The sequence below is a fragment of the Homarus americanus genome, unplaced genomic scaffold, assembly GCF_018991925.1.
Source record: "Homarus americanus isolate GMGI-L3 unplaced genomic scaffold, GMGI_Hamer_2.0 scaffold26351, whole genome shotgun sequence".
Taxonomy (NCBI): Eukaryota; Metazoa; Arthropoda; class Malacostraca; order Decapoda; family Nephropidae; genus Homarus; species Homarus americanus.
The window spans coordinates 2,958,224-2,985,984 of NW_024724368.1; the positions used below are offsets into that span (position 1 = coordinate 2,958,224).

Sequence of the window (27,761 nt, forward strand, 5' to 3'; positions counted from 1 at the left end):
TTTTAGCTGACGCACACACACACACACACACACACACACACACACACACACACACACACACACACACACACACACACACACACACACACACACACACACACGCACACACACGCACACACACACACACACACGTCAGTTGTTTCTTGACTTGACGTTTCGTAGAGAGGAAGAGTGACCTCATAGTCCCGTCAATCACTACCACCACTCCTCACCCAAACATCTACCACCACTCCCTACCCTAACATCTACCACCACTCCCTACCCTAACATCTACCACCACTCCCTACCCTAACATCTACCACCACTCCCCTACCTAACATAGGCCTAGACTCTAGGCCTATTGACCCATGTAAGCCAGCTTAGGAACAGCGGAAACTGTCATAGGCCTATTGACCCTTGTGAGGCAATTCTGTTTATCATCATTATGACCCGTGTGTTTGTCCAGCCTTTACTTGATAATTCCCGACGTTAAATTCTGAGTTAATCGTTATTTATTTCCTGTCTGAAGCTACAAGAACAGTGGCCTCCTTCCCTCGGCATGGCCACCTCTAGTTTGGGTGAGCATTAGGTAAATATGTAGCGTTACATATGGAAAGTAAATACTATAGTTAGCGGTAGAAAATTTCGGGATAGAAAAAACGTTGAACGTTTTCTTTGATGAAAATTGAGGGTAACTTAAATAGATGAGTATTCTTATGATAATCAGGAAAGACACACTTTACTTACTTAATTACTTATCTTCTTCTCTTCTTGTTTGTTTATTTCTATTTTTTTTAATCTACCAGGTGTAAAACTTACTTCACGTTTACTAATCCTAACAAGTATGCACCTTGGTCATGAGTGATTCTTAATTAGTTGTTTACATTAAAAAATACTGTCGTTAGTTATCAAGAGAAGACAAGCAGAGTATCGTGACTACCGACACTGTACTAATTGACCTATACAGTGTAACCTCCATATAACGGACTTCTCTCCCCAGATAATCCGTTAGATTGGGGGTTCTTATCTAACGGATCCTCGATATAACGGACTTTCATCTCTATATAGTTCCTCAGATTTTTTTAAAGCTAACTTACTTTTCATGATACATCTTCCTCTTTTCCCTCCTTTTCCTCCTTTCCTCCTTCCCCTCCTCCCCCCCCCTTTCATCCTTCCTCCTCCCTCTCGGCATCTTTCCCCTCTCGTCTTCCCTCCCTTCCCTCCTTCCTCTTCCTCCTCCCCTCCTTCCTCCCCTCCCCTCCTTTCCTTCCCTTCCTCTTATTTTATGCACAAATTTATTTTTCATTCAACACTTTCCTGTGTGTTTATATGCGCCTTTAAAATGTCCACTAATGTCCGTCTCTCTCACAGGAACTGCTAAAACGTCTGTTCTCACTCTGGGACTTCGGCGGCGACGGTGTCCTTCTGAGGAGGAGTGGATCGACCACCTCAAGTCCTCCACCAGGTAGGTCGCTTAGTGCCAATCTACTGTATGTGCCAAGGGCCTTTTCTCTCTCACACACACACACACACACAAACACTCTTTCCATCCATCCCAATTTCCTGTGAAGAAATGTGTACCCAGTGCTTATTGACAGCATCTTTCTCCCTTCCACTCTCTTTCCTCTTCATACAAGTTTCCTTCCTCCCATAACACGCATTTCCCCTCCGCAAACTTATCTTCCTTACTTCATGTATGTATGTATGTATGTATGTATGTATGTATGTATGTATGTATGTATGTATGATCAAGATTACAGGCTACAGTGACAGTTGCTGTCTGTTTGTCTCTATCTTGTGTCCTGTCTCCTGTTTATCATTGTTTCCTGTTATTGTAATCTCTGTTGTAGGATTTTCATAAGGCAGAGACGGAAGGGGGGAGTGGGGGGGATAGAGGAGGAGTAGGGTGGGAGAAGGGGTGGGGAGGGAGAGGGGGAGAGAGAGAGAGAGAGAGGAGGGAAGGGAAATGGCAGTAGTGTAGTTTCATGTGGTGGGAGACACATGGTCAGAAAATGGCTGCTGACATTGTTTATATATCCTCACCTGTGTCTTGCTACTTACCTCCTCCTCCTCACCTGTGTCTTGCTACCCCACCTCCTCTCCCTCACCTGTGTCTTCTTCCCCACCTCCTCTCCTCTCCTGTGTCTTGCTACTTACCTCCTCCTCCTCACCTGTCTTGCTACTTACCTCTTTCTTCACCTGTGTCTTTTCTTACCTCCTCCTCCTCACCTGTGTCTTGCTACTTACCTCCTCCTCCTTCCTGTGTCTTGTTACCTCCTCCTCCCTTACTGTGTCTTTACTTACCTCCTCCTCCTTACCTGTGTCTTGCTACTTTACCTCCTCCTTACCTGTGTCTTGCTACTTACCTCCTCCTCACCTGTGTCTTGCTACTTACCTCCTCCCTCACCTGTGTCTTGCTACCCTCCTCCTCACCTGTGTCTTGCCTACTCCTCCTCCTCCTCCTGTGTCTTGCTTTCTTACCTCCTCCTCACCTGTGTCTTGCCCCCTCCTCCTCCTCACCTGTGTCTTGCTTTACCCCACCTCCTCCCTCACCTGTGTCTTGCTACCTCCTCCTCACCTGTGTCTTGCTACTTACCTCCCTCCTCCTTACCTGTGTCTTGCTACTTTACCTCCTCCTCCTACCTGTGTCTTGCTGCACCTCCTCCTCCTCACCTGTTTCTTGCTACTTACCTCCCTCCTCCTCACCTGTGTCTTGCTACTTACCTCCTCCTCCTCTGTGTCTTGCTACTTACCTCCTCCTCCTCACCTGTGTCTTGCTACTTACCTCCTCCTCACCTGTGTCTTGCTACTTACCTCCTCCTCACCTGTGTCTTGCTACTCACCTCCTCCTCACCTGTGTCACGACTACTTTCCTTCTCACATTTTTCTATTGGTTAAATATTTTGTACAGTAAAAACTAATTACTATTGGTCAGATCTCAAAACATTTTCGGCGGTGCTGTGGGTGGGCTCACTATGCTCGCCGTGTTCCCCCAATCATAACTTCTTGGACCCTCCCCCCCACCCTTTTGATATTCCTGGATCTGTCCCCTATTTGAAAAGCTGTGATTAGGACTATAAAACCCCCGTGCATTTTTAGGGGTTCACAAAAATAAGATTATCATCACATTGCTACCTTGTTGTTTGTAAATTTCATTCTTTCGTTTTTCCTCCGATGTTCGCATCCCACGAGTCTACGCTATTGCCGTTTCATACATGTCATTACGGTACATCCCATGACACTACTGCCATTTGGGTGAAGTAAGCAGTATTATTTATTCAGCTAAAGCTCTGAATACCTCCCGGAAGCACCCTCAATGCCGTGACAATAACGCTAATGGTAAATGTTAGTCTGTCGTGTTTTGTCAACTTTCACGGAACATCTCCTGACGGGGTGGGTGACGGGGGGTGTAGGGGTGCTTTATGGCCGCCTCTGAGTATGGGAACATTGTATTCTGGATGGCGTTAAGTATGCCAAAGCGGTACATTCATTGTCAGTATAATGATATAATTATAGGTTCTGCCTGTGGCTGATGTGTGACGCTCCATTACGTAAATAAAAAAAAACAACGAACTGGGTAAAAAATTTCGAAATACTGTATCATGAAAATAATTCGAATAAAGATTGAGCTATGAAAGAAAACGTGAAATATTACAGAAAATGGATTTGATTAGAGGGATAACTTAAATATCATGTATAGTATTCAGGTTTAACAAAATCGATGGTTTTCATATAAATTCCAGTTTCTAAGCGGGTAGAATTATAGCAAGCAATGTGTGTGCGTGTGGAGGTGGCGTTAACAGTACCAGTGGCAGCAGGAGTGACGAATGTGAGGGGAGTTCCGTAGATCATGGCCATCCTTCACTTATTATGGTAATGCTGACGGGGAAATGGGTCCCAGGTGAGGCGTCTGCCACCAAGTACCCCGTCATGTCTGGTGGGGGGAGTGTGGGGATGGAGAGAGGTGGTGGAGACGGAGGGTCGTGAGGGAGGGAACGAGACAGTGATTTCAGCTAAAACTTCAGAATCACGTGACAAATTCCACCAATCACCGCCTGTCCTCGTTGTTTTCCTTCAGGTCACTTCCGTCCATTCACAAATCAATAATGACGATAAACAAAAACAGACCCACTTGGTAGTGTTTACGTAACTGAGTCCATTCATAAATTCGGGATTATAGTAAACAAACCGATCAGTATGAACGTGTGTGAGTAATTTCTATCAGCTGAGAGGACAGGAGACAAAAAAAATTGGCTTCTCAAGAGCTCACGACATAAATATTCCTCCAAACTGACTCACTTAACATCTAGAATACCTGAAATTAAGATAGAAAATAAGCGTACGAGACTCTGAGACTCCAGATCAGACCACGTAAGACCCAGCCAAATGCATCCTCTATATATATACCACATAATCACCGCTTCTCTTCTGTCGACTTCCACCACCCATTCCCGCTAATAGTGTACACGGTCGACCTCCCTCCGGCATGGCCTTATATAGCAGAGAGAGAGAGATTCACCTCCTCCCGCATTATGAAAGTTGGTGCGTTAAAGCGTGGGAAGATGCGTTTGTTTATAGATAAGAGTTCACACACAACACATCATTATAGTGTATGGCAGAACCATGAATGATGATGGAATGAAGACTATGACTTAACTAACACAAATAATAACCCTCGTCTTCCCATCCCTTGGCCCCCTTCTAGTACTTGGGTCATGTTAGGTCACCTCACCCTTGACCCTCTGGATAATCTATGGATAACTAAACCTGTGGATTAGTAAGTCTCCAGGTTATGAGTATACGGATATCCATTCCTCCATATAGCTAAGAGAGATAACCGAGTCCATATGTTATCAGAAGATGCCATCAGCTCGGCGCCCCTCAAGACTCTTAGCTCGATCCCAAGCCATCAATTACCGGGATTTAATGGGTGAAGGGGGAGCCATTATGAACGATTGATACATAATGGCTCGTAATGGTCGTTATCAGAGGAAGAGGAAGTACAGGGCATGTGGAATGAAGATGATTGTTTGTGGTGTTGTGTGTTGGTGGTTTTTTCAAGGGGGGGGGGGGTCTTTGGTCGTGGAATGATGAGAGGTTGTCAACATGAGCTGGCAGAGAAGGCAGACGTCGTTTTTTCCTTACACTAACTCGACTCTCTGTTAATGTTAATGAAATATTACTTCACTTCAACAACTATAAGGTCTTGAACCGTGTATATTATAGGTTAGGTTAGGTAAGGCACTAGACCAACGATTATAAATTACGGGTGATATATTTACCTGTGTGGATGCTGAAGGAAAACTTAATGACTGGACTATTACCTGTGTATATTACCTGTTCCTTACTGTTCCTGTGACTGTTGTTGTCTTTTTGTTCCTGTTATTGCTGCTTTTGTTAAGGATGGTATTCTGTCAGTATTGTTGTTGTTTTGAATGGTATCTGTATTTGTGCCTGTACCTGTATCGCTGCCTATACCTGTAATTATATATGTATCTATACCTATACTTATATTCGTACGTATATATGTAATTACTACCTTTACTTATACACTTATTTAGGTTCGTAACTATACCTTGTCCTATATTGCACTGTATTTGCAACTGTACTTAGGCTTGTATGGCTATCTGTACCTGTAATTATATTTTTGTACCTGTACCTATTCTTGTGGCTATACCTGAACGTATATATTAGTCCCATGTCTATATTTTTTTTCTAAAACTAATTAAGAACAGGTAAAGTGAGGCAGGTGTGATCCGTAGAGTTACTTCCCAATAGCCGCAATAGGCGGAGTTAAGATGCATGACGTCACAGAGTGGGCGTGCGGGGGGCGGGTGGTGGAGTGGAAGGCGCGGATCGGCCAGTGTGGTGGTAACAGTGAAGACCCGTGAAGTATGGTGATAGTGAGGTGTCTCTCGTAGTGCTGGTGTGTGTCGAGTCCGTGTCCTAACCCACCTTCTCTATATTCTAACCCACCCCTTATATTCTAACCCACCCCTTACAGTATATCCTAACCCACCCCCGTGTGCTACTAGTGACAATATTAATAAAGCGATCTATGATGAATTGAATAATATGTAAGTAATATTAAAAACTGATTAGTCAAGTTTCCATTTTATTTAATACTTTAGGTTCCCGTTTTCTGTGGTTCTGTAGCGTTGTAAACCAAAACAGCTTCCATTTTCCCATATACAAACTCACAATAATTCATAAATGTCATTAAGTCAGCCAATGACCACTCTGTTGACTCATTGAAACCCCCACGCCAATAGGGGTCTGGCGGGCGTTGAAATTTATACTTGAATATTAATAAAAAAGAGAGAATGATTTACGGTAGATATAAAGTATAATTATGTATAAAGTCTGATATGAAATTAAGAAAATGAGCGAAAAAAAATAATTGTCAAGTATTTAAATATTAATATAAAGTTAAATTGATAAAAATAAATTTTCCTATGGTATGAATCACAGCTGATAAACGTATCTACGTGTATGTACCTCAAAATTTATATTGCGTTGCAGGGTACAGTACATATGATTGAATATATTGAATTAATTATCTAGCAACAATATGCACCTGGAAGTATCTGGCATCTGTTCACCTTGCTGTAGCCTCACTAGATGGCGTTACTGTTCGACGTCACATTTTATGCTATGCTTAAGGCAGCCACTTTCCTATCTTCCATATACTGTCCACTCTTAACAAAACATCGGGTCCTCGTTCCCCTTGAATATTTGTCGCCTCTCAGACTTTTGGGTCCCGGTCCCACTGAGTTATTTATTGCTGACCGAACTGTCGTGTGTTGTGGGTGAAGTGAGTCAGTTCAGGATAACATGATAAACAATATTACATTACTGTGATTCGTTGACGAGATTTATCGAAGTGTAACATGAGTTGTGTGGTTTGTTTACAGTAAAGAGAACACTGAACTAAAAGTGAGTTATGAGGACAGTGAAGTAACAAGTGGTATGTGTCAGAGTCGTACTGAGTCGTTTACTGAGAAAAATCCGTAAAATTGAAAGTATTTAACAATTTCCTCTATAGCAGAATAGCTTGTCTTCTATCATATAGGTATATAAATCTTTAAATGCGAGTATAAACATTATAAGTGTCCCTTGTGATGTGTTTATAAAGGGCATTACGAACCTACCTAACGATCTTATAATACTTACTAAATATGTTTTCGACTCGTTCCCTTAATTATGACTTGTATTCCTCGATATATTGTTAATCAAAATGTAGAGAATTCAAATCCTGTGGCGGAACAAGGAAAACACAAGAACAGCAATTGGGCTGTTAGCATCGTTTGGTGAAAGAAATAACATTATGTAAAGCGGTCTTGAAGGTTCAATCTGCTTATTTAAACATATTTTGTGGATTTCGAAAGCATATTGATGTTATTATTAATTAGGTAGCGAACTTAAAATTCCCGTCGAAATTTTAAAACGGTGAGTTAGTTAGAACTGTGAACTCTACCATACGATACTTATTACCCTCAAATAGTGACGGGATATATGGACTAAAGGATCTAACGTCATAGAACTGTGTTTAAATAAAGACAATGAACTAAGGAAGACTGAGATAGTAACAGTGTGCACAAGAGGAAGGCGTGTGGTGGTGCTCATGAAGGGTGGCGGCGGGTAGGGTTCTACAGCATGTTGCACGGCTGGGTGAAGAAATTCCTTAACCGCTTTTACGGTGACCCTATCTGGCCTGACGAGGAAGAGGATCTCACCAACACGCACGATGGGTAAGTTCATTGAGAGTGTTTTAACCCATTCCCCCCCCCCCCCAAAAAAAAACGTCCGTGATACTGAAGGTGTTTGTGTCATAACGTAACTTCTAGAATGATCACAGGTAAAAGTGCTCTGTGTGCTGTTACTGAAATACCCTTGACCTACGGGAATTAAAAATATACGATAACACTTTAAGTTTACTTCCTTTGTCATATATGTTAATAGGACCTTCATCAGTGAGTTTTTTAATGTTAATAATTTAAACCCAGTAAGAGGATGATTAAACCCCCCAAAAATAAAGAGTATTTAAACTATATTACTGTGTTGTATTATTGAATTGGGGTTGAATATGATGACTCAGAAGTGGCGAGTCATTTCTCAAACAAGAACATTTAACTTTCTTCTCTCAGTAACGTGTTTAGTGTTATTTAAGTATATGGAACAGCCAAGGTTAAGTAGACGAACTCCACTGTACAGTCTCGTGGATCTGATCGATTTATTTGTTTGTTTATTTATGCATTGTAAATTTGGTTAGGTTAGGTCAGGTTATGTTTGGTAAGGTGCGGTTAGGTAAGATTAGGTTATCTTAAATTATGCTGGATAAGGTCAAGTTAGGTTAGGTTGGCTCGTTATGTCTGCCGTTATTAATATTTCCTCAAAATCGCGAACAAATTATAAACAAGAAAATAAATCCCATCATAAATATCGGGGAATAAAGTGGTGGCCGTCTCGTTTAACTTGATCTATAAAATAAATAAAATTATCGTATCGTTTGAAGTTTATTTTTTAGTGTCGCGTGTTTAAGGAATGGAGTTTATTCTCGTAGATTTTGAAGCCTTTACTCTTTTCTTAAATATTTAAATGTATTTTTAGAACTTTGGGTTATTTCATTATGACTTTGTGAGCATTAAATGTTAGTCTTAGTACCGCAGTGACAACCAAGGGAAGGTTCAGTAATTATAACGGTGTAGTGGACGAGACAACGGTCATGGCTGCGTGGTTTACATTTCACCGTAAAAATAAACACACAAGTCAATGGATAATTATTTTGTTATCATTGGTTGTGTGAGTATCGGATAAAACTCGTGTTGTTGACAGAAAGGCTGTAAGTGTTTTAGTCTTGGTTTAATAGTAAAGAGTGCGACATCCTGAATTATTCCTAGCCCGGGAAGTGTGTGACTGGCCGTTCTTACTGCATTATTTACCGATTCTTGAGACGGTGGCACTCAAATTACCTGAAAAGTGAATTTAACCTTCATAAACGGTGGCTAGATGTAGACTGAGAATATGTGAAAGAAAACGGAAGACCCAATCAAAGGGCCATATAATTGGTGATTAACTAAGTTTGATTCTCCATAATCAATCACCCTACATTTTCCCTACTCTCCTACGTCCTGAACTACCCTAATCTCCGTCCCTCCCTCCCTCCCTCCCTCCAATGAACATAAAATTATAGTAACAATAATAATAACAATGAGAATATGAGCAGTAGTTGTAAGATAAGAAAGGGGGAATAAAATTTTAAACAACGCAAGAAGCTAATTACCCAAAAATCATTATGAGTGAAGGTGTAACGACCGGAACTTTACACACACCACACCCTACACCCCATCCCACCCTTATCACCCCCCACAGAAGACCTTGCCGGCTTCAAGTGTTATTCCTCAAACACCTGATGTGACACGTTAATGAGGTTTCTCCCAGGTGACTGCGGTGAGGCAGACAACAGGATCTAATTAAGTTACCGAATTTATTCTTGACTTATTGTGCAATTGCGCCCTTTGTGGTGTCTCTCATGTCCGTGGTCTGTCTGTGACGTCCGTGGCTTGTCTGTAGCGTCCGTGGCCTGTCTGTGGCGTCCGTGGCCTGTCTGTATGGCGTCCGTGGCTTGTCTGTAGCCTGTCTGTTGCGTCCGTGGCCTTGTCTGTAGCGTTCGTATTTCTGTAGCCTGTCTGTAGCGTCCGTAGCCTGTCTGCTGGCGTCCGTAGCCTGTCTGTTGCGCCCGGGGCCTGTCTATCGCGTCCGTGGCTTGTCTGTAGCCTGTCTGTTGCGCCCGGGGCCTGTCTATCGCGTCCGTAGCCTGTCTATCGCGTCCGTAGCCTATCGCGTCCGTGGCCTATGGATTGAATAAAGTTTCAGATGGCTTTGAATAAGAGAGAGGATGGATATAAATAGACTGCACGGATAAGGAGGAATATCCATGGCCTTTAGGATGGATTAAGATAAGTCTTTGGATAGGGGGAGGGAGAGAGAGAGTGGATAGGGGATAGTGAATGATGGGGGTTATCCGCTATACGCCAGTAAGGTGTTTAGAAAGTGAGGCCTCAAGCCAGTCAATCCCTAAGGTAAATGTGAGTGGGTGAGGAAGGGTAGGAAAGGAGGGAAGTGTAGATAAGAAGGGAGAATGGGAGGGTCGGGAGAGGGAGGTCACGTCATACTATTCATGGTGGTAGAATAATTCCCCTCCTCTAATTGGCCCATTTTCATCATGCTGTTTGTTGATTGGTCCTTTTCAGTATGACGTCAGTGTTTATTCTCACATTATGACGTGTTAAACTGACCTAAAAGTCAATAGTTCATGTTAGACGGTGTTGAAACTTGAAGGGAAAGAAATGTATGTATGTATGTATGTATGTATGTATGTATGTATGTATGTATGTATGTATGTATTTCTCCATATACTATCCATCAGAAGACTACAATGCATCCTTAGATAGTAATCCATTCATTCTTGTAGCAACCTCTCAGCCCCGTCCACCACCACCACCACCACCCCTCACACGCTCGTCTTGTATGACTCCTTGAATAGCCATAATCATAAACGCCAAGAGGTAGTGGGTAAAAGTTTTCACCAATGTGTGGGGGATAGTTTAATGACCTCGTTAGTTAAAGGTCAGGGGTCAGTTTTTTTTTTTGGTGTTTTAGGTCAGTTTTATTGTGTATTCTTGTTTTTTTATGTCGTGGTGGGTGCTTCCAGACCTTCATCAACACGACATTTTGATTCGGGAACGACCTTGTTAGGCTGTAGTTAGGTTGGGTTCTTCCACTAGTTTAAATCAATTTTATTGTGGATTTGTAATATCGTTTTAACCCCTTTCTTATTATGAACCGTATATCGTTACAGTTGCGATATCTTTTGTTTACTCTGTTGTATCGTTATAGGAGAGAGAGGGGTGGGATTGGCTATCGTTATCCAGTCGGGTTTTTTCGTTATCTCCCATTGGTTACTCTGGTTATCACGCCTCGGGGATCTTGATAGGCGTGACGACGTTCCTTCACTACACCCTCATACACCCTCAACCCACCACCACCCACCCTCAACCCACCACCATCCACCCTCAACCCACCCTCACACACCCTCAACCCACCACCATACACCCTCATACACCCCCAACCCACCCCCATACACCCTCAACCCACCCCCGACCCACCCCACCCACCTCAACCCCACCACCACCCACCCCCAACCTACCACCACCACCCTCAACCCACCACCATCCCTCTACACCAAATGATAGTTATTAAACAGCTTGTACCTACCTGTAAACATTTATTAATATGTATCCACCACTTGAAGATAATTAGTAAACATTATAGTAGTGATCAGTGTTGGGGAGGCCGTGACGCGAGGACCTCTTCTTCAGGTGATCTGTTACCTTCTTCAGACAGGTCCTCCATCACCTCCCTGCCAACATATACCCTTCTCCCTCCTCCTCCTCCAGGTACTGATGGGCATAGAGATTTTGCGTCACCCCGTCTTTGACCCCTTACCCCGTTTTGACCCCGCCCCCTTCCACCCATCGCTCTACCTCACCTTTGACCCTCAAACAGAGTATTGAACCTTAATTATGAACCCCGAGAGAGAGAGAGAGAGAGTTGTAAAGGATCTGTACGTGATTCAGTCAAGTCAGTCAGTCAGTCAGTGAGTCAGTCAGAGAAATGTAATCGTTTTATATTCGTACTAAAACTTTCTAAAACACAGGTATTGTATTTCTTCTATAACTTGGATTTTTTTTAAAATTATTAATACTTTATCCAAACTTTTTTAAAAACACTCGTATAATTTTTATTTTTATTTTGACTAAATCTTTAAAAAACACAAATTATGTATTAGAATTATTCCTTATTTTATACTACAAACTTAATAAAATACAGCAATTGACATATCATTATTACTGTATTATTATTATTTTTATTATTATTATTATTATTACTGTTTTTATTTTCATTTTCATTTTTACGTTGTGTGGTGGGGAGTGACGTCACAAGGACTCAGTCGAACCTTCGCTAACAGGAGTAACAAAAACAGTATTTGTTAACTTGTGGTGAAAATAGTTTTTTTTTATTTCCAACGCAGTATGCAAATGAGGTTGTGGTTATCAGGGTTACGATAATTAGGCGACTGTTGCTATCTTCTTAGAGCCTCTCCTCTTTACCCCTACCCCTCACCTCCTCACCCCCTCACCTCCCCCCTCCCCCCTCACCCCCTCCTCCTCTCCCTCCATCTCCTCACCTCACCTCTCCCTCCTCTCACCCCCTCCTCCTCCCTCTCACCCCTACCCCTCCCTCTCCTCCTCACCCCCTCCCCTCCTCCTCTCCTCCTCCCCCCTCCCCCCCTCCACCCCCCCTCCCCCTCACCCCCTCCCCTCACCCCCCTCCCCCTACCTCACCCCCCCTCTTCTCCCCCCCTCACCCCCCCTCCTCCACCCCTCCCCCCTCACCCACCTCACCCCTCCCTCCTCCCCTCCCCCCCCTCCCCACCCCTCCCCCTCACCCCTCCCCTCACCCCTCCCCTCACCCCCTCCTCCTCCTCACCCCTCCTCCTCCTCCTCCCCTCCTCCTCCTCTCCTTACCTGTAAATTATGAAGCACCTTACCTGTAAATTATGAGGAGCCTTACCTGTAAATTGTCACACCTGACGTCCTCATTACCATAAACCAGTGTTATCTCACCTGGTTATCTGACCGACGGAAACATCTTGATTAGTTATCTTGCCACACCCATTTGTTATCTGGCGGATATATCTCTAACATAACTTCATACTCACCTGTTATCTTGTCTTGTTATCGTATCGTGATTACACCTGGTTATCTTATGGAAACATCTTGGTTTTTTGGGAGTTATATTTTTACATGGTTTAGAATTGGATATTTGGTTTAATTAGGTAACGTGGGTTTATATGTTTTACTGACCAAGATTAGGTTTGTCTTGGGTTTATAAATGGGGTTTACTTATTTAGAATTTAGATAGAGTTGGCTGATTTAAACCAATGACTTAAACCAAATTCTTGTTTTATTTGAATTTATGCCAGCCATCCAGTCAGCTCCCTCCTATACACGTTCACCTATACACGTTCAGTGAACTTCAAACCGTATCATTAATCGTATCTCGCGCACGTTCCCCTTCCAATAAACCTTTGTTGATGAACGTAATTGCCTCTATCGTTCGCCATTCACCTCACCCCTCCTCCTCCTCCCCCCTCCCCTCCCTTCCGTTCTGTGGTCGGCCTTAGCGTGGGAAAATTTCACCGTTCATGGGAAACTTGCGTGATGTTCTATGTACCTCACCTGGCCACCCTCATTGACGCAACATTACCTGGTCGTGAGAAGTGAGGGTGTTACTCTAACCTCGACTCTCTAGGCAAAGGTGGCAAAGGTGGATTATATTCCTCCTTGTACCTGTTGAGGGTGAACTGAGGGATATTGGAGGTAAACTGAGGGATATTGGAGGTAAACTGAGGGATATTGGAGGTAAACTGAGGGATATTGGAGGTAAACTGAGGGGTATAAGAGGTAAACTGAGGGGGTATAGGAGGTAAACAGGGATATTGGAGGTAAACTGAGGGGTATTGGAGGTAAACTGAGGGGTATTGGAGGTAAACTGAGGGATATTGGAGGTAAACTGAGGGATATTGGAGGTAAACTGAGGGATATTGGGGGTAAACTGAGGGGTATTGGGGGTAAAGTGAGGGATATTGGATATTGGGGGTAAACTGAGGGGTATTGGGGGTAAAGTGAGGGATATTGGAGGTAAACTGAGGGATATTGGAGGTAAACTGAGGGATATATATATATACAACAGTTGTTTAATAGAGATAAAGAGATACAGCTTTCGCTTCTAAGAGTATATATATTGGTGACATTGAGGTGTTGTTAAAGTACCAGGCTTTGATTTACCTGCGTACACCTGAGGAGGGGAGGGAGAGGTTGAAGGGAGGGAGGAAGGGGGGAGACGAGGGAGAGAGAGGAGTGATGGAGGGAAGGAGAGGGAAGGTAGGGAGGGAGGGGGAAGGGAGAGAGGAGGAGATAGAAGGGAGGGAAGACAATGGAAGGTAGGGAGAGAAGGAGATGGAGAAGAAGGAGGGAGAGAAGGGGTGAAGGCGATGGAGGGAAGGGAGAGGGAGTGTAGGGAGGGAGGGGGAAGGGGGAGGAAGGAGATTGAAAGCAGGGAGGGAGGAAGATGGAGACGAAGATATAGGAGGGAGAGAGGTGGGAGAGAAGAATAATCGTTGTGGTTGGTTTAATCTTTGTCTGTGGCCGCGGGAGATGAACCTCTCGTTAGCACCACACACTTAGACATTTTGTTCACGTGTTCACTGTGGCATTAAGGTGGTTTGTTCAATTGTTCAGGCTTTTAATTATTCCTCATGCCTGGAGAACTTGCTCATATGTTCACTCTTATGTTCTCCTTCAGTTGTTCAAAAAGTTCACTCCTACTTGTTTTTCTTCCTTGTTTCTTTACGATTTAATTATACCTTCTACCTTATGGGGTATAATTAATTGCAGGTAAATAAAGGTCATATCGCAGTGATGAATGATGAGGCTTTGTTCCTTGTGGGCGGTGAAGAGAGCCTTTGCGATGGTGGTTGTGACGTAAAGATAGTGGTAGGGGTGGTAGTTATGAGTGGTGTTAAGGGGGCTTTTGTGATGATGGTAGCTGTGGTAGGGCGTCTAGGTACATTGTTTACTGAGCTAGTGTCCTTAATTACCTAGTCACATATACCTATCCACCTATTTCTCGCCCTTGATATTTTCCCTAGTCTTACCCAGTTCCCTTCCCCTTCTCTCCTCCCCTCCCCTCTTCTCCTCTCCCTTCCCTCTTCCCCTTCCCTCTTCTCCTCCCCCCTTCCCTCCTCCTCTCCTTCCCTCCGCCCCATACTTTCAACCATTTACCCTGAAGGAGGGGTGAAGGAGGGGCGAAGAGGATGTTGCCATGGTCAGAGGTCACCGACGGAAGGGGTCACGCGGGATAGGTCATACGGGAGGCGGGGTCATGGAGAGAGGTGGGGCATCTTAAAGAGTCATCCATCTCAAGTCAGGATTTTCCAATTTTCTCACGTTAGTATTTCTGCCCAACTTGAGATAGGCAAACACTAGACGGGTCTCAGTTAAACAATGATAAAAATATGGATTCTCAAAGTGTTCTTAGGTCATATTAACACCTGCACACCTGTAGTAATTAGTGTTGTACGTTGGCATTGTTACCTGTGTGTTATTCGCCATCAGCAGTCGTAGAGTCGATCTGTTTTACCGTGTCGTTGGATTTCTTGATGTTTATACCTAGAGTTCGTATCGTAGAATGAATCTTAATATGAAGCGATGATGAATCCGGATTTATTGGTGTAGATAGTTGAGGGGGAATAGACAATAGACGGAAGACTATTGACAGGAGTTGACGGTAGTTACGTGACATGACAGCTCTATTGATAGGAGTTGACGGTAGGTACGTGACATGACAGCTACAGGTGACATAATTTGACCTCAGGGTACTTTCTCCTAACAATCCTGACCTTGAAGATAACATTTGCTTGTGTTTAGTTAGTGCAGTGTGTATGCCTTCCTGACCTAACTGATGGAAGTGATTGTTACGAGCATGGGGGGATGATATTTTTTTTCAAGTCTTTTTATGCAATAATTTTAACAATAGTAACATTAAAAAACAACAGAAACAACAACAACAATAATAAGAACAAACAACAACAAAAAAACATAAGCAAGAATAACAATAATGCCAACAACAACTACAAAACAACGAAAAAACAACAGCACAATGACAAAAACAACAACAAACGTCTGGGCTGATGGCAAGTTGGCAACCACTCTCCCATTTTCTTTAACGAGCGAAAACAAAATCAAAACAAAAGAGAAATTAGTATAAACATGTAATACTCACACCGCACTCCCACCTTGGTTCTTACCTGCCAGGTATAAAGGTATGGCGTGAGATGACAGATTGACACCATTGACAGGGAAGGTTTGACGCCGTTGACGGATGGTGGAGAAAGCGAGACGGGCTGCCATTAGCTGGGTCGCTGCGGTTACCCCACTAACTACTTGTATATTATAACCGAGTTTGATGATGTGTGTGTGTGTGTGTGTGTGTGTGTGTGTGTGTGTGTGTGTGTGTGTGTGTGTGTGTGTGTGTGTGTGTGTGTGTGTGTGTGTGTGTGTGTGTGTGTGTGTGTGTGTGTGTGTGTGTGTGTGTGTGTGTGTGTGTGTGTGTGTGTGTGTGTGTGTGTGTGTGTGTGTGTGTGTGTGTGTGTGTGTGTGTGTGTGTGTGTGTGTGTGTGTGTGTGTGTGTGTGTGTGTGTGTGTGTGTGTGTGTGTGTGTGTGTGTGTGTGTGTGTGTGTGTGTGTGTGTGTGTGTGTGTGTGTGTGTGTGTGTGTGTGTGTGTGTGTGTGTGTGTGTGTGTGTGTGTGTGTGTGTGTGTGTGTGTGTGTGTGTGTGTGTGTGTGTGTGTGTGTGTGTGTGTGTGTCCATTTCTGCATCTGTATTAGCACCTGTACCTCCTCCTGTATCATACCTGTAAGCACACCTGTAACTTTTAATTAATAACATAGAGCCTAATGAATGGTAATAGAGTAGACGAGAGAGGTTGACCTTTGCTACCCCAAGACCACAAAGTGACCTCCCTTATCAGTGCCAGTCTGTTGGGTACCGTAGCAACTTGGGGTCTCTCGTAATGGTCTCGTGGTGTTGTGTCTCGTTTGTGTCTCATGGCCTCGTGTCTCCTGGCCTTGTATCTCGTGGTCTCGTTTATGTGTCTCGAGTGTAACTGAGTACCACTTCAATCTTGCGAGACGTATATGTTAGAATATGTAAATAATAATGAAAAACTATTATCTACTACTACTACTACTACTACTGGTACTACTACTACTACCGGTACTTCTACTACTACCGGTACTACTACTACTACACTATTACTACGGTATACTACTAAGTACTACTACTACTACCGGTACTACTACTACTGGTACTACTACTACTACTGGTACTACTACTACTACCGGTACTACTACTACTACTACCGGTACTACTACTACTAGTACTACTATACTACCGGTACTACTACTACTACGGTACTGCTACTACTACTACCGGTGATGCAAAAATACAGGTAGAGTTAAATGGCTCGAGAGGTAGGTGTGTCATTCATCACTTGTGTACCGTGACTGACTGATTCACACACACACACACACACACACACCAAAGCACTCGGTTACTATGGAGGCGGAATGTGTGAGAGAGAGAGAGAGAGAGAGAGATCCATGGTGAACATCGTTGGCGTGGACTAATGGCAGAAATATGGTCATGGTGTACTAGCACGGTGGTCAACGCACGCACCACGCACGCACGCACGCACACGAAGGGAAGATGAGAGAGGGATAGGTAGATTTAAATTCCCTTATATAAGCTAAGAATTAAATCACCGGGAATTCCTTCTTATGCAAATCCTTTCAGAGAGATGCAAGATGGCCGCCCGCATCATTATTATAAACAGTGACTCTCTTCTTTTTTCTCACGTCACCATAAACAACCCCTTCCCCTCCCTCCTCCCTTTACCCCTTCCCCTACCTCCCACTCCTCGAACACAATCCTCTCCCCTCCCCTCCTTCGCCTGGCTAACCATCGCTCAAGGGCCAGCCAGCACGAACATGAGGGCTGTGTGGTGGATAGAGCCAGTGCCGCCCCCCTTCATTCACTATATGTCATTAGCTGGTGTCTTGTGGTCCGTCTTTTGTCCACATTGGCCTTTCACAATGTCAATCAGGGTGTGTTGGTTGCGCTCCGCCAGTGTGTTTTGATTTGAAGACTCACTACCGCTTGGAATGTTTAGACTACCGTATGTTGTAGGACTTGTCTAATGTTATTGTGTCTTGTTTTAATTTCACGTGGTGGTTTTATTTTTTTACTGTCATTTCTAAGTTATTGTATATCTGTAAAATACGTCAGTTATCACCTAGTTTTTATACGGCAGCTGGGGTCGTATTTGCTCTCTTACCTGATGTTAGGGTGGTATTGGTAGACGACCCCCCTTCACCCTCCTCCCTCCCTCTCGTAATTCAGGTATATCAACTTACGGCTAATATGCTTACTGTGCCTCCAGGTAGTAATTGAGGGGCGTCTTTCACTGACGTATTTGTCTGTGTATGACGCCACAATGGCTGGGCTTCCGGCGTATAAATGAACACGTAGAGGAGAAGTCAGACTCGTGGACTGACAAGCGGTTAACGAACTGTGTAATTTCCCCTCGTGGTAATGTTTGTTGTGTACAGCTGCCTGACAACTGTATGGCGGGTGTTTTAAGTTAATTCCTACAGATGATTATATAATAGAGACTAGAACCTTGTGGTGGTGTGTGTGTGGGGCTGGGGTGGATGTGAGTCTTGGACGGTGGTGGTGGTGTGGTGTTCTACTGACGGAGGAAGACCCGGCTTAGTTACTTGTTTTGTGGGTCCTGTGTGTTGTTGCTGCTGCTGCCTCGTGAACGCTTCTCTTAACTCACCTCCTCAGAAAACAGATGGGGTGTGTACGTTGCTCTAGATTTGTGTCCATCACAGGCCATTATTACCCCACCATCCACCCCTCCACCACCCCACCCTCCACCACCCACCCCTCCACCACCCTCCACTACCCCTTCACCACCCACCCTCCACTACCCCTCCACCACCCACCCTTCCCTACCCCTTCACCACCCCACCCCTCCACCTCCTTCACCACCCCACCCCTCCACTACCCCTCCACCACCCACCCCTCCACTACCCCCTTCACACCACCCCCTTCCACCCCTCTCCACCACCCACCCCTCCACCATCCACCCCTCCACCATCCACCCCTCCCCATCCCACCTTCACCATCCTTCACCATCCACCCCTTCACCCACCCACCCTCCCACCCACCCTCCACTACCCCACCCACCACCCACCCTCCCACTACCCCTCCCCCACCCACCCCTCCACCCACCCACTCCCCACCCCTTCCACCCACCCTCCCTATCTACCCACCCCTTCACCACCCACCCCTCCACTACCCCTTCCTCCACCTCATCTCCTCGTGTTCAGGGGAGCGGCAAGGAATTACCTTCATGAGTTGGATTCTCAGAGATCCACACGATAATTTCCATCCCTCAAACATTGACTAAAGAAACATTATCTCGTTTCAATGGCGCCTCAGTAAGCAATTTCTATCGTCATTTTAGCCTCAATCGTTAATGTGTAATATGACAGGCAGTCAGAGGTGTTCTTCACGTCATTCAGTTAAAGGGAAGGAAAGTCATTGGGAATCGTGTACGTGGTAGCCAAGGACCCTATAATTACCTTACGTACTTTCCCCAATATGAGTGACCTCCTCCCCAAACCTCAGTCACGATACACAGTCTGTTCCATTCACGCCCCAGTCACGCCACAGATCACGTCTTGGTTCATTGGACGTGTGAGAGGGGAGGACTAAGTTGGACCTCGTTTTCGTGTTGACTTTGGAGGAGGGGACAAGTAAGTCGTATTTTGATGTAACAGTAGCTTGGGATAGTTGACCTCATTTGTGGACATGCCTGGCTATGGTCATCACAAGTTTCACCAATGTTTACCTTCGTGTTTACAAGTTTAAAAAAATTTAGGTTCGTAGTACTACATGCCTAAAACCACTCCGATCGTCATTAAAGGCACAAACGCACCTTGGGCGAAATGTGGGAAGCAAAATGCACTACAGGGACCGTACATAAAAATACCACAGTTACGATACTCACAGCGAACCATAGCATACATAACTTGTGGTGTTAGTAGAAAGTGCAAAACCAAGTTAAAAAACATCGTTTCTTATCACCGCATCATCTTAATGGGGTCGTAAAAATAATTTACGTGAGATTAATTCATGAATTTTTTCACCGCCTCGCCTGTCAGATCCAATACAATAAGATTACCCTGGAAGATGCGGTCTGGGAGCTGCCTCGACAGACCATGAAGCATTGTTTACAGTAGGGTCGGCGTGGAGTGGATCTGGTGACTTTGTATAGTACCTAATTATTTTTATAAACATTTATTGTGTGTTGTGGGTGATGATTGTTAACAGTGATGCTAATGTTTGGATGTTTTATCTCGTGATTGTTGACAGTGTTTTGTTTTGTGTTTGTTGACAGTGATACTAATGTTTGGATGTTTGTTTCTTCACAGGGAGGTCGGGGCGAGGGAGTGGGCTGAGCTGTTGGAGGTGCTCGCCTACGTGGTGTGTGGCGAGGACGGCGAAGTCACCGAGGACCTATTCACTACCATCCTCACCTCCAGGGGGGTAAGTCCTCACTATCCTCATGCATCGGTGGGAGGGGAGAGGGAGGTAAATCATCATCATCTCATTGCCTTCACTATCCTCACCTACAGGAGGGGGTAGATGCTGCACGGGTTCATTATATATTCTTATCATTATTATCTTCCACTGGGTAAGTTTTTCCTCCTACAGATAAAGAATGTGTGTGTGTGTGTGTGTGTGTGTGTGTGTGTGTTAACTAATACTTAATGTTGACAAAATGATTAATAATATTTTTTTGTAACTAATGTTTATTTTTTTACTCTCTCTTCCGTCCTTCTTTTCTCATTCCTTCCTTCCCTTCTCCTGCCCCTTCATTCCCTCACTCCTATCCCTTCTCCTTCCTTCCTCCCTCCTGCCAGGTGTTAGAGAAGCTCTTCCGTCTCATCAACAAGGACTGTGATGGACTCGTGAGCCGTCAGGAGATAATGGACTTTATCGCCAACCTAACCTACGCCCGGTGAGTCACGCCTTCTGCACCCCTTACTCATTACCCATCATTCTTACCCATTTTTTACTCATTACCCATCATTCTTACCCACTTTTTACTCATCTTTATCCCTTTTTGAATTTCTGGTACTCAAATTTGGGTATAACACGCGTAGCCTATGAGTATATCCGTCTAATCTTTATCTCTAGTACCTGTACCTGGTATGTGAGTTCCTTGTTGCTCACCTGTGCCTGGTCCTTGTATCAGACTAATGACACAGGGATTAATCACGCCGTATCTCAACCCGGATATAAATGACAGTATAAGATATCATGTACTACTTCATGAATTGTCAACATTACTGAGCAAAACTTGTCACTTCGGAAGTCTGTGAGTCCATCTACCTTTTGTATCTAAATTAATTATATCTTGTTGATCTTTTCTTTATTTAATCTGTCGTAAGCTCTCAGCCAATCAAATGGTAGTACACAAACACAGGAGTTACCGTTACTCACAAGTGGGAGGGGCAGCATCGAGGACCTGGTGAGGGAGACACAGCAATGCCTTTCCTCCTGGCTACCTATGTGTGCTGTTTTTGTCATTTATTTATCTTCCAGTCTTGGTATCTTGATTTGTGGTTGGTTGTAAAATGAAATGAAATCTACAATATTTTTGTTTTGTTTTTTTTACATGTGATCATCGCTGGTGTAGGATGATACTCCCTTGATGTTTTGCCATTTTTTTTGTTTCGTGTTTGTTGATCGAATTTAAGAAAAATCTAAAATTATTGCACTGTACCTCTTAACAGTATCCGAGGCACTTAACCCTTGTTGATAGTTCACTAATGCTGTTGAAATATATGCATAATTTTAACTATTTCATACTAAAATTTTGTATGATGTTATGTATGAATTTTTGTAAGTACAGTCAAAGGTTTTTACATGAAATAGAGGAAATGTGGGAAGCGGGGTCAAAAAAGTGTTCCTTACCTGTAATGTAATCAACGCCCACGGTGTTTATATCACATAAACCCACGCGGGGATAATTTATTTGTTTGTTAATCCAGTGTTTTATCAGACAGACAGTAAGTTATTTCCCCTCCACCCCATCCTGCCTTCATGTTATCTCTATACGTCACAGAAACTTGCCTGTGCTAGGGTTATAAAGCGGTGTAGGAGGACTCTGGTGTACGTCACAGAAACTTGCCTGTGCTAGGGTTATAAAGCGGTGTAGGAGGACTCTGGTGTACGTCACAGAAACTTGCCTGTGCTAGGGTTATAAAGCGGTGTAGGAGGACTCTGGTGTACGTCAGAAACTTGCCTGTGCTAGGGTTATAAAGCGGTGTAGGAGGACTCTGGTGTACGTCAGAAACTTGCCTGTGCTAGGGTTATAAAGCGGTGTAGGAGGACTCTGGTGTACGTCAGAAACTTGCCTGTGCTAGGGTTATAAAGCGGTGTAGGAGGACTCTGGTGTACGTCAGAAACTTGCCTGTGCTAGGGTTATAAAGCGGTGTAGGAGGACTCTGGTGTCACTCCGTCTCACCCGACTTTCATACTCTGGTGGCAACTTCTACGCCGACGACAATATCCGCACTTATTTTTAATTTATTCTTTTTTTTTTAGTTTTTTTGTTTCATTGTCTCTCTTCGTGATTATTTTTTTTTTCTTTGCTGTTGTTTAAAGGTTCGTTTTACGGTAATGTAAACCAGAAGAAGAAGGAAAGGTTTTAGGTCAAAGTGAAGTGAATCAAAAGGAATTGAATCCTTGAGGCACTATGTGTGAGGATATTGAAAACCAGACGACCACGGTTTCAGAAAATGGCCAGAAACAGACGGCCATGGTTTCAGAAGATGTCCAGAGGCAGATGGCCAGAATATCGAGTAATGACCTTAAACATTTGGCCACTGTATATGAAAAGACTGAAATGCAAATGGCCACACATTCTGAAAATGGCCAGAAAAAAGCAGCCGGACTGACGGAGTGTTTGTGTTGTGGGTCTAAGGTGGTCAACGTGGTGCTCGACTCCTGCCCCTGTTGCATGCAGAACCTCTCATCCTGGTGAGTGGGTGGAGGGGGAGGGGGGGGAGAGCCTCGAAGATTGTCCGTATCTGTGTTAGTATGTGTCTGTTTCTGTACATCTGTTTACCTGTAAGTTTCTCGGTCTGTCTGTAAAAAAAAAACATTTCTCTGAGAATTGGAAATTTATGTTTTTAACTACGTCAACACATCCTAAATTAAAAACAAGAACACCAAAGAAATCCATTATAAAATCATGTGGTGCATAATTACCATTGCAAGATTAACTAAACATATTTCAAGAGTCATATAGTGTATACAAGTACAGATATTGATACAAATGAACATGATGGTTTTGGGCAGATACAGTTACAAGTACAGATACAGCCACATATACAAGTTCAGGTATACAGATGGCATTATAACAACAACACACAGACAATGGGAGGTGAGTCAGATGTATGTGGGGTGGGGGGGGATGTGGGCTACTGATCAGGGTGTTCCTATCCGGGTCCTCACACCTGGTAGCAGTTATCAGGGTGCCACGCTACTTCCGCCTCTACTGTTTGATTATACAGAGTACCGTCAACCTGAGAGATGTCCGCTTAGTAATTAGTAATTCTAGCTTTCTTTCGGTATTGTTAATTGCTTCTTTACATTTTCAATGTTTAATTTTTTTTCCCCTTGGTGTTTAAACCTTTATATCGATTTCCATTGTCAAGACAGAGACGTTTTTCAGCACCAGTGAGACAACATGGTATCATATCCCCGAGTCACTACCACAACTGCAGCACCCATTCCGGCCAGTGACAGTATCTTCGTTAGTCACTCAGGAATGCTTTTTTTTTATTATCTATTGGTGCACCTCAACAACTTACGGACTCTCAGGGATATGATACTCTGTACTTAAATTTCACCTGTGACTTCAGCAACTAAGGCTATGTTATCCCTATGGTTAATGTCAGTCCCTCATATGATCTTGTCCCACTCAGACATTAGTAACATCCTGTAGAAAGCCAATAGATCATACATATACAGTACTCACATTACTTATAGTGAATCTCTCCTCCATACAGCCCACAATTGTTTGTTGATATACCTTTACATCAGAAGAACCTGTTCACATTATGGACCCAATAGTGTATAACAGATGTATAACTAACATTACTCTGCCTTCCCGCAGTCCACGGACAGGGTTCACGCGGGAGAACTTGGAGTGGCTGGAGCAGCTCTTCCGCCAGGCGCTGGGACACAAGCAGGAACTCTCTTTCGATGACTTCAAGAAGATCGTACACTCCCGGAACGTGAGTAGCCACCGTGTGTCTTCCTCCTCAGGTCAGATGCAGCTTCCAGAGAGTTACTTTAGACATGACAGTGCATCAAAATTCTGTATATTTTACATACATGGATTGATTTACTGTGTTAATTTTGAAACCGACTGTGTGAATGATATTTCCTAATGTTTTGATTGTTGTTTTCAGTCGTTCTTTGCGGAGCGGGTGTTCCAGATCTTCGACCGGGACAACAGCGGGTCAGTGTCACTCTCAGAGTTCCTGGATGCCATGCACCAGTTTGCTGGGAAGTCCCCCAATGACAAGATCAAGTTCCTCTTCAAGGTCTACGATCTGGATGGTAAGACTCGAGAGTAAAACATGACTGGAACTTTAAAATAGTTCTATAGTAACTGAGCAATAATTGGAGCACTTCAAAAGTTCCAGCAGAGTGCACTCTTTTCTCTCTAATACTGTATTATTCAAGGTAATGTATAGCAATATTGCTTCTATATGTACTCTTAAGATATTCTTGGAGTCCTTTTGCGTATGAAACACACAAATTAGAGGACATACATCATACACAATACACTTAAACTAATGTACCACAAACACATTTTTCTTGTAACCTGTTCATGTAACTACTGGAACTACCGTATGATGTGGTCTCAAGTGTTGGTGGTACTCGGTAGGTGACGGGCTGATCCAGCAGAGTGAGCTGCAGAAGGTGATGAAGGCGTGTATGGAAGAGAATGGCATGAAGTTCAGCGATGAGCAGATTGAGGATCTTACCCTCGCCATGTTCGAGGATGCTGACACCCAGAACACCGGCGCCATTACATACGAGTCACTCAAGGCTCAGTTGGAGAAACACGATGGCCTACTCGAGAACCTCTCCATCAGGTACGTCCTCGAGAACCCGATAGTCCAGAAACCCATGTAAGATACGTCGGCACCTACTCACTCACCCATATTATTCTTACATTTCTACACACTATATGGAACCATTATACTTCATGATCACAAAGCTAAACACTTCCTCTTCCTCCAGTATTGACCGCTGGCTGGTGCCTCCCAACCTGCGGAACGATAAGGACACCTTCTTGCAGAAAGTGTCGAAGCTGCGACCTTACCAGATGTCACTCCCATACCTGAAGAACAACTACGTGTACCTCATCTTCCTCCTCATCTATATAGCTATCAACGTGGGACTTTTCATATCCCGAGTCGTCGACTACTGGAACAGTAATGGCCTCACCATTGTAGCCCGAGGCTGTGGTAAGGATGTGCCTCAGGTTTACTCATCCTGGTAATTACAGTGAGATATTAGGACGCTGATATTCTGCTATGGTTTTACTCCACAAACTTCACATTAGCTGGAATAAACTGTGAATTATATAGTACAGTAATAATAATAAAAAAAAAGATCAACAATAATAATAATAATAATATTAATAATAATAATATTAAAAATAATACTACTGATAATAATAATGAACCATATACAAAATTATTGGTCTCAACATTATATAACTCCACCACTGGAACAACAGCCTATGCCTTATCTCTCCCTGCAGGTCAGTGTCTCAACTTCAACTGCATGTTCGTGTTGGTGTTGATGTTACGGCAGTGTATTACTTTCCTCCGATCTATGGGCGCCTCTTGCTTCCTGCCCCTCGACCAGCACCTCTACCTCCATAAGCTGTGTGGCTTGCTCATCTTCCTTTTCTCCCTCCTCCACACCCTCATGCACCTAATCAATTTCGGTAAGTTGTGCAATTGCGTAATCCAGAGAACCTATGTAATTGGCATTTGTGTTTTCGTCAATAAGAATATTAACAATCGACAATAAGAACTTTAATATCAACATTGTATCGCTTTAGAAATGAAAAAAACACAAGGAACGAAAGAATGGGTTTTATATCTGTGGAAATAACATTTATACAACAGTTAAGAGTCAAGAATGGTATGTACTATAACATTCTTTGTCCATCCGATACTGATAAAGATATCTGGATTGCGTCCCTAATAAATTCATCTCCATTTTTCTGTTCCTGTAAAATATTAACAAACTTAGACATTTGTCAAAGTTGGTTGATTAATTTCCATTACAATGCACACTAAAATTCCATTGTGTGATGAACTAAAAACTATATCAAATTAGGGGAGACATATACAGTACAGTACATGTATATATTTCTGTGTGAACTATTGGCAGGTGTTTATGTATCTGTGACGACAAACGCACTTGACCCTCGCTGTATGCTAGAGTTACGTTCTGCGAAAACCTCACATAACCCGAAATCGCATGTAGTGAATTCTTATTTTTATGGAGCCCCACCAACCTTAATTCTGGCCCTTTTTCATAACAAAGACATGCTAAAAGACTACATTAATGCTATAAAAGTTGTGGAAAAATCATAAAAATAATCTAATATGTCTTACAAATAAAGAAAATATAATATAAAACTATAAAATAAGAAAAATGGCAATATGCCATCTCACCAGCAACCTCATTCCCAGTTTTTCCCCTCCCTATATCTTGCACTGAAAGCATAATAGTATTTTTTTTTTCATTAAGTGAATTGTGTGTAGAAGTAGGGTCCTCGCATAATTGTGAATTTGCATATAGCAGGTGGGCATAAAGCAAGGGTCAGGTGTACTGTACAGTATTTACTTATGCTTGTGTATATGCTGTACAGTATATCTGAACTGGGAACTTAATTGTACTTAAATCTTAACTTAGACAGTATAGTACTTTACTGTACTTATATTTCAATATGCACCTTTACATATACTGTACTTGCTCTTGTACACCATACCAGTTTTGTACTAGTGACTCAATTCATCCTCTTGTCTTTCCATCAGCCGTCTATATCGAGCCTGACAGGGGAGACGATGGCATCAACGAGGATGGGTGGACCCTGACGGAGTGGTTATTGACTATGAGGCCTGGTGCTTTTGGTCTGATCCCAGGCATTGCCAACCCAACAGGTGTGGCCCTCATAATTATCCTCGCTGTCATGGTCATCTGTTCTCTCCCCTTTGTCAGGAAATCCGGGTATTTTGAGGTAAGGAGACAGCCTTCCTTTAGATCTAGTTAGTATCATTTGTACATATTTGTGTTTGTTTTTTTCATATGTAAAAATTATGTAGATAAAGGATCATTTACTAAACAAAACACATTGACGTTCCTACTTTACTCCATGTAGGTGTTTTACTGGACTCACCTACTGTACATCGCCTTCTGGGCCTTGACTATCTTGCATGGTCCCAATTTCTGGAAGTGGTTCGTGGCGCCAGGAATCATCTTTTTCATAGAGCGCATCCACCGCACCATCAGAATGCGCACAGGGCGAGGCAAAACCTACATCAGGTGAGGATCTTTTCGGTCCACTTAGATTGAACTTCTCTCTGTGATTGGGATCTCTTGGACTGAACCAACCTCTGTGCCAAGATACTTTTGTCACAGCCAATCCTGTACTTTCATAACCATACTTTGTCCTATCTTTTATTTTTAATTTATTTAAGTGAAAGTGTGTTGAATGTTACACTGTGTTTAGTTTGATTTGAATTACTTTAAAAAATATATAACATTCGGAGTTTCTAAGACATACAAAGCATAGCCACTAGTTACTTAAAATGTGTGTAACAAAACCAAACATCCAGCAAGTCATTATACATGTTTATATTAGTTCATCATGGACATGGTACAGGAAATACATACACACAACAGTAAACAGTAAG

At 43.2% G+C, this 27,761-nt stretch overlaps 1 protein-coding gene across 1 annotated transcript in view; it reads left to right on the top strand.

Moving 5' to 3' along the window:
• LOC121864149 (NADPH oxidase 5-like) overlaps nucleotides 1-27,761 on the top strand; it is a 52,380-nt gene that overhangs the window by 10,801 nt on the left and 13,818 nt on the right. Inside the window, 11 exon segments of the mRNA XM_042363110.1 lie at nucleotides 1,351-1,405; nucleotides 1,408-1,444; nucleotides 20,169-20,283; nucleotides 20,661-20,758; nucleotides 23,927-24,047; nucleotides 24,225-24,375; nucleotides 24,707-24,917; nucleotides 25,066-25,292; nucleotides 25,592-25,780; nucleotides 26,883-27,085; nucleotides 27,227-27,390. Coding sequence (XP_042219044.1) covers nucleotides 1,351-1,405; nucleotides 1,408-1,444; nucleotides 20,169-20,283; nucleotides 20,661-20,758; nucleotides 23,927-24,047; nucleotides 24,225-24,375; nucleotides 24,707-24,917; nucleotides 25,066-25,292; nucleotides 25,592-25,780; nucleotides 26,883-27,085; nucleotides 27,227-27,390 — 1,571 coding nt within the window.